The sequence below is a fragment of the Amblyraja radiata genome, chromosome 42 (assembly GCF_010909765.2).
Source record: "Amblyraja radiata isolate CabotCenter1 chromosome 42, sAmbRad1.1.pri, whole genome shotgun sequence".
Lineage (NCBI taxonomy): Eukaryota > Metazoa > Chordata > Chondrichthyes > Rajiformes > Rajidae > Amblyraja > Amblyraja radiata.
In genome coordinates this window covers 120,766-129,059 of record NC_045997.1, presented here as the reverse complement: position 1 = coordinate 129,059, position 8,294 = coordinate 120,766, and the positions used below count along the sequence as shown (strand labels likewise).

General features: G+C 50.7%; 1 protein-coding gene across 1 annotated transcript; it reads left to right on the top strand.

Moving 5' to 3' along the window:
* The first annotated feature begins 5,215 nt into the window (after positions 1-5,215).
* On the top strand, positions 5,216-6,738 carry LOC116967961 (muscarinic acetylcholine receptor M2-like). The gene has a single exon (XM_033014596.1). The coding sequence runs from the start codon at positions 5,253-5,255 to the stop codon at positions 6,687-6,689; it is 1,437 nt and encodes a 478-aa protein (XP_032870487.1). The 5' UTR covers positions 5,216-5,252; the 3' UTR covers positions 6,690-6,738.
* The last annotated feature ends 1,556 nt before the right edge of the window (positions 6,739-8,294 follow it).

Below are 8,294 nucleotides of genomic sequence, written 5' to 3'. Positions count from 1 at the left end.
TCCCCTGGGGCTGTGTCGCGATGGACATTTTTGTCACCGACCCTGGGTGGGTGGCATTTGACTGGATCGACACAGTTTTAAATCCACTCCTCCCTTTCTCTGTAATCTTGCTGCTCAACGCTCTGACAGTCCGGCATATTGTGGTGGCCAGTCGGGTGCGTAAAGGGCTGATGGGTCAGAGCAAGGGGAGAACCGTATTGACCCGGAGATAAGGAGCAGGAGGCGGTCTATCGTTTTGCTCTTCGCCATCTCCGGAAGCTTCATCCTCCTGTGGCTGATGAAAGTTGTTGAATTCATTTATTATCAGATTACAAGAACTGAGAACAAGCGGCCACTGTCTGAAGGGGTCTTTAACAACATTGCATTTTTGCTGCGAAATCTCAGCTGCTGCACGAACACATTTGTTTACGCGGCGACCCAGTCCAAGTTCAGGGAACAGGTGAAGAGCGCGGTGAAATATCTGGTCACACAGTGCTTCGGCCCTATATTAAATCCGCGCGCTTAGCACATGCCGGAGACGGTCGCTTCGGCCTCCGGCTCCGGGCATTCTCTGCGGGATCATCCATTTACACATTTGCGGATAGCGCAACCATAGTGGACCAGGTACAACATAATGACGAGACGGACGTCAGGAAGGAGATTTAGAACTTCGCAACCCTGTGCCAAGACTTGTACTCGCTAGAATTTAGAAGATTGAGGAGGGATCTTATAGAAACTTTTAAAATTCTTAAGGGGTTGGACAGGCTATATGCAGGAAGATTGTTCCCGATGTTGGGGAAGTCCAGAACAAGGGGTCACAGTTTTAGGATAAGGCGGAAATCTTTTAGGACCGAGATGAGAAAAACATTTTTCACACAGAGAGTGGTGAATCTCTGGAATTCTCTGCCACATAAGGTAGTTGAGGCCAGTTCATTAGCTATATTAAAGAGGGAGTTAGATGTGGCCCTTGTGGCTGAATGTATCAGGGGGTATGGAGAGAAGGCAGGTACAGGATACTGAGTTGGATGATCAGCCCTGATCATATTGAATGGCGGTGCAGGCTCGAAGGGCCGAATGGCCTACTCCTGCACCTATTTTCTATGTTTCTATGTTTCTATGTAAGACAACTTTCCATCAATGTCAGCAAGTCACAGTGATCAACTTGAGGAAGTGAAGCGGTAAACATACCCCGGTGCGTATTGATGGCGCCGACTAGAGATGGTTGATGGCTTTAAATTCTTCCGACTTATTATCATCAAAACGTGTCCTGGGCTGGACCAGCCATATAGAAGCACGGCCAACAAAGCACACTAACACCTCTACTTCATCAGAAGTCTTCGATAGTTCGGCATGATACCAACAACTCCACTGAGTGGCGCCAGCAATGGCTGTGTCGCCAACAGTCAGTCTATCCCCTTCCTTTTTTGTGTTTCAATAGTTCGTGTTAAATGTATGTTTTTAGTGTTCTTTAGGTTGATTTTATGGGGAGCGGGGTGGGGGGGGGGGGGACTGTTTATGATCTCTAACCTCGACAGAAATGCGATTATTTTCCGTATCGTATCTCCGTCGACCTTTGCTGGACACCGACCTTTGAGAGCTCCACCTCGGGTGCCTACGGGACATAACATCGTGGAGCCCGTCATCCCTTTGCCAGTGATCGACCTTGGAGCTGCAACCGCGGGTTGCTTGCACACTGAACTTCACGGAGCTCGCCGTATCTGGTCAGAGACCGACTTCGGGAACTGCAAGCCACAGGAGCATCGACCACCCCGACACGGGAGATTCGTTCGCCTCGATGAGGGAGCTTCGACCACCGGCTGCGGGAGCTTCGATCACCCTGACGGATGGTTCGACTGCCCCGACCGCTGGAGAATAAAGAAGAAGATGGTTGGATTGTTTTGCCTTCCATCACAGTGGGGAATGTGGGGAATCCGCTGTGGTGGATGTTTATGTGCTTGTGGGTCTTGTTTTCCGCATGTCTGCATGGTTATTAGCAGATCGTTTGTGATTATTAAAACTTCCTTTGTGCGCATTTTCCTTCAATAAGGAGAGGTTGGGCAGACCTCGATTGCTTTCTCGGGAGCGTCAGAGGCTGAGAGATGTATATAAAATTATGAGAGGCACAGATGTGGAAGACAGTCACAACCTTGTTTCAAGGTTGCATATGTCATGGACTAGAGGGCACAGCTTTAAGGTGATAGGGGCATAGTTTAAAGGAGATGTGCGAGGCAGAATGTTTACACAGAGGGTGTGTGCCTGGAACGCGCTGCCAGGGGTTGTGGTGGTGGAGGCGGATGTCAAGCTGTTCCTGACATGTTTTAGTTATTTACTTTAGAGATACAGTGCGGAAACAAGATCTTCGGCCCACTGGGTCTGCGACGACCAGCGATCCCCGCAAACTAACATTATCCTACACACACTAGGGACAATTTACATTCATAACAAGCCAATTAACCTACAAACCTGTGCGTCTTTGGAGTGTGGGAGGAAACCGAAAATCTCGGAGTAAACCCACGCAGGTCACGGGGAGAACGGACAAACTCCGTGCAGACAGCGCCCGCAGTGGGGATCGAACCCGGGTCTCCGGCGCTGTATTCGCTGTAACTCTGCGCCACCGTGCCACCCTTAACCTGCCTGTGACCTGCCAGTGTTTAAACCCTCCCATCACACTGTCAGCATCAAGGTATTCTTAAAGACAGCTATTTCCTAATATTCTTTATTTTGCGAACTTTTTGTTGCACAGAGGATGAAGGGTTGTGTACAGTGGCGGGGTAAACATCGAGTAAACATCTAAATATACACTTGGCGATAATGGGTGAGAGAGGCAATTGTGCTGTGTGCGTTCAGCATCATTAAAGTGTGTGATGTCGGGACTGAAGTGTCAATAGATTTACTGGAGTGAAGAAGCAATTGGGTGCTAATTGTACAGGAGAGGGGTTCATTATTTGCTGATGATGACAGCGGCCTCATGCTGCTAAGGCATTGAAGATCTGATATGAAATGCTGAAACATGTCTCGGTGCCAGCTCCTTCCAGCATCCTCGATTATCCGAATGGAAGTTTTCTCAGGGATTTATGTGATTTAATTCCCAGCAAAGTCAGACAGACGCTGGAGAAACAGTTAACAAAACAGGACACAGGACATAGGTTCAAGGTTTAAGGTGAAGGGGAAAAGATTTGGTCGGAAACTGAGGTACAAATTTTTCACACTGAGGATGGTGGGTGTATGGAACAAGCTGCCAGAGGAGGTAGTTGAGGCTGGGACTATCGGAACTTTCAAGAAACAGTTCGACAGGTACTTACCCACACCAGCCAACATGCTCCAGCTACACTAGCTCCACCAGCCCACACACGCGGGCAGTTGGGACTAGTGTAGCAGGGACATGTTGGCCGATGTGGGAAAGTTGGGCCGAAGGGCCTGTTTCCATGCTGTATCACTCCATGATTTTCTGAAAGCACCCTGGATGTGCAACAGCAACTCTACCACTGCGCCGCCATGCCGCCCACCATTGTACAGAGAAATGAAACACAAAGTGCTGGAGTGACTCAGCGGGTCGGGCAGTATCTTGGGAGGACATGGATATCTGTTGATTCGGGTCGGGATCCATCTTTAGACTCAAAGTTGTGGAACAGGAGAACAGTAGGAATCACAGAGGGGGGGGGGGGGCAGTGAGAGAGGCTCTCCCAGAACTCCCACCAGAGAGAGAAGGTAAACTATTTCACATTAGGCACACCTTGAGGAGATTTCACAGTGGAGCAGTAATATGGAACTGCAGGTGCCGGTCGACAAAAGAAGGACAGAGTGCTGGAGTAACCCTGCGGGTCCGGCAGCCTCCCAGGGGGAGAAGGAATGGGTGACATTTCGGGTCAAGACCCTTCTTCAGACACAGAAACTGATGTTGACCTAATGTGACTCGTTCTCAGATCCTTCTCTCATTCCGCTAGTCAGCCTTACAGTCTCCCCTTCACATTTGTCTCTGACTGCAAGCCTGTTAGATCAGACTGTTGTTCCTGCTGTAAATGAGGGATAACCTTTGATGCATCTGCTATTTTCTGCATCATTTCCTTAGGTAATCTGGATTTCCAGTGCTCACACTGATTTTGAGCACACAGGCTTAGGAGAACCAAAGCATTGAAAACATTATTTCAAATGTCCCGACCTGAAACATCGCCTCTCCGCGTTCTCCAGAGATGCTGCCTGTACTCCAGCACTCTGTGAAACGTCACCTATCCATGCTCTCCACAGATGCTGCCTGACCCACAGAGTTACTCCAGCACTCTGTGAAACGTCACGTATCCATGTTCTCCAGAGATGCAGCCTGATCCTCTGAGTTACTCCAGCACTGTGTAAAACATCACCTATCGATGTTCTCCAGAGATACTGCCCGGCCCGCTGAGTTACTCCAGCACTCTGTGTCTTTAATTGAAAGTTATTCCCTCATCATCCCCTCAGGTTCACCAGACTCATTCCTGGGATGGCAGGACTTTCATATGAAGAAAGACTAGATAGACTCGGCTTGTACTCGCTAGAATTTAGAAGATTGAGGGGGGATCTTATAGAAACGTACAACATTCTTAAGGGGTTGGACAGGCTAGATGCTGGAAGATTGTTCCCGATGTTGGGGAAGTCCAGAACAAGGGGTCACAGTTTAAGGATAAGGGGGAAGTCTTTTAGGACCGAGATGAGAAAAAAACATTTTTCATACAGAGAGTGGTGAATCTGTGGAATTCTCTGCCACAGAAGGTAGTTGAGGCCAGTTCATTGGCTATATTTAAGAGGGAGTTAGATGTGGCCCTTGTGGCTGAATGGATCAGGGGGTATGGAGAGAACTCAGGATACTGAGTTGGATGATCAGCCATGATCATATTGAATGGCGGTGCTGGCTCGAAGGGCCGAATGGCCTCTACTCCTGTATCTATTTTCTATGTTTCTCTGTTTCTATTTTAAATGCACAAAAGGTGAATACGATGCTGGATCAATAAAAGGAAACCACGTTTATCATGACAGCCATTAACATTCACATCCAGTCAGGCACAAGTAATTAACCATTAATTCATAATTAGCTGTAAAGACTTCTGTAAATCCTGATTAAAACTGAATCCCCCGGCTTTGATCTTCAGGTTTATAATAACAGATGGTCTTGGGTGTTCCTGCTGGTGAGACTTCAATTAGAAATCTTTTAAAGGTTGTTTGGTGATTGTTATTTTTTTCTTCCACATCTATTTTCTGCACTTTAGGCAGTGCGGGCGCTAACTGGTCGTGAGAGGGAAAGGATGGCCAACACGACCGGGCCAAACGGATCTGTCGGCAATTTCACGGACATTGATGCAGGGAGCCCCTACGAAACGGTTGAGGTGGTCTTCATCGTGATCGTGGCTGGCTCGCTGAGCCTGGTGACCATCATCGGAAACATTCTGGTGATGGTCTCCATCAAAGTGAACCGACACCTGCAAACCATCAACAACTATTTCATTTTCAGCCTGGCCTGCGCTGATTTGATCATTGGGGTCTTCTCCATGAATCTCTACACCATTTACATTGTCATGGGCTCCTGGCCCATGGGTCCGGTGGTGTGCGACTTGTGGTTGGCTCTCGATTACGTTGTCAGCAATGCCTCGGCCATGCACCTTCTCGTCATCAGCTTTGACCGCTACTTCTGCGTGACCAAACCTCTCAGCTACCCGGTGAAGAGGACCAACAAGATGGCTGGCATGATGATCGCAGCGGCCTGGGTGCTCTCCTTCATCCTCTGGGCACCGGCCATTCTCTTCTGGCAGTTCATCGTGGGTGAGCGCAAAGTCCCTCAGGGCGAGTGCTACGTCCAGTTCTTGTCCAACCCCGTGGTGACCTTCGGCACGGCCATCGCCGCCTTCTACCTGCCCGTCATCATCATGGCCATCCTGTACGTACACATCTCCCGAGCCAGTAAAAGCCGGATAAAGAAGGATGAGAGAGAGCCGGAGTTGAACAAAGGCGCCGCCGTCTCCCCCAGCCTGGCTCGTGGCAAGCTCACCAAACTCAACAACAACAACAACAACAACGGCTCCAGCCCCCTCGGCGGGTTGCCGCTGGTCAAAGTACAAAACGGGAAGGCCGTCGGGGAAACGGCGATGGAGAACTGTGGTCAGGGGGAGGAGAAGGAGATGTCCAATTACTCCACCTCGGTCAGCGTCGTCCCTTCCACCCAGAAGGAGGAGGTGGCGGTGTACGAGGCCACCAGGGTCACGTCCGTGCCTCCACCCGCTTCCACCGACCGCTTCAGGGTGGACGGCTCCAAGTTCTCATGCATCAAGTCTGAGAGTAGCGAGTATTGCACCGAGTCGGCGGTGAAGATAGCGGTGGCCAACAGCGACTGGAGCAACGGCAGGGAGAGGGAACTGGCGGCGGCCCGCAAGATCGTCAGGGTGACCAAGACGCCGGCCAAGAAGAAGAAGAAAGGCGCGGTGTCGCGGGAGAGGAAGGTGACCAAGACCATCCTGGCCATTCTGCTGGCCTTCATCATCACCTGGACCCCGTACAATGTCATGGTCCTCATCAACACCTTCTGCTCCATCTGCGTCCCCAACACGGTGTGGACCATCGGCTACTGGCTCTGCTACATCAACAGCACCATCAACCCCGCCTGCTATGCTCTCTGTAATGCCACCTTCAAGAAAACCTTCAAACACATCCTCTTGTGTCAGTACAAAAACATTGGCGCCACAAGATAGAGAAATACAAACAAAGCAATGAACATGTTATACCCGTCGAAGCTGACTTTCATAACGTCTCTCTGTAAATGTATGTAGTGCAACATGCCAGAGTATATTTCATGTAGACATTATACATAACACGATGAAAGCACATTTGAACTATGCCCGATGAATTTTTAACGTCTGTTGTAAATGAAGAGTGTGTTGGTTAATAGAGACACGAGGAACTACAGGTGCTGGAATCTTGAGCAAAACACAAGGTGCTGGAGCAACTCAGCGTTTAAGAAGGAACTGCAGATGCTGGAAAATCGAAGGTAGTCAAAAATGTTGGAGGAACTCAGCGGGCCAGGCAGCATCTGTGGAGAGAATGGACAGATGATGTTTTCTTTGCGATTGTTTGTAGTGGGGGGGGGGGGTGGGGGCGCGTGAAGAGAGAGGTGGGTGGCAGGACAAAGCCTGGCAAGTTATAGGTGGATACAGGTGAGGACTGGTTTGGCTGGCAGATGCGGGAGGTGACAAAGGCGGGAGGTGAAATGGGTGTCAGATACGGAGAGGAGGAGTGAAATGTAAACCCGGAGAGAGTGATGTGGGTGGGAGGGGGGAGGAGGAGAGAAGAGGGGTGGAGTAGAGACAGAAATGGGTGTGTATTGAGCAGGGGTGGGGTGTGGTGGGGGGATACATGGAAGAGAGTGGGAGTGGGGCAGTATTACATTAGTCTTTGGACTTTGGAGGAACAGCGCGGAAACAGGCCATTCGGCCCACAGAGTCCGCGCCGACCAGTGATCACCCCGTATACTAGTACCATTCTACACACGCTAGGGACAAATTACAATTTTACCGAAGCCCATTAACCTACAAATTTTTGGAGTGGGAGGAAACTGGAGCACTCAGAGAAAAGCCACGCGCTCACATGGAGAAGGTACAAACTCCGTACAGACAGCACCCGCAGTCAGGATTGACCCCGGGTCTCCGCCGCGCAATAGGACCTTTGCACCTCGGTACGCTCCGTGCCTCGCTCGGGCCCCCGCGACCTGCTGCCCCGCTGCACTCCCCCCTCTCTCTCTCTCTCTCTCTCCCTCCCCCTCCTCTCTCTCCCCCTCTTACCCCCCCCCTCTTTCCCCCCTCCCTCTCCCCTCTCTCCTCTCTCTCCTCCCCCTCTCACTCTCCTTCATGTCTCTCTCTCTCTCTCCTCCTCTTTCTCTCTCACCCCCTCTCTCTCTCCCCATCTCTCTCTCTTTCCCCATCTCTCTCCCCCTCTCTTTCTCACTCTCTCCCCCTCTCTCTATCCGCCTCTCTCGTTCTCCACCTCTCTCCCCCCCCCCCCCTCTCTCTCTCTGATGTGGGGCTGAGGGACCGTGAGGGTTGGTAGGGGGAGAGGAGGTCAGTGAGATATGGGGGGGGGGGGGGGTGCAGATGTTGGAGGGCTTCGTAGGTGAGGATCAGGATTTTGTAGGTGATCCGGTGGGAGATGGGAAGCCAGTGAAGTTGTTTGAGGACTGGAGTGATGTGATGCCAGGATTTGTTGTGGGTGATGAGTCGGGCGGCTGCGTTCTGGACCAGTGGAGTCGGTTGATGTAGGTGGAGCTGATGCCAAGGAGAAGTGAGTTGCAATAGTCCAGTCGG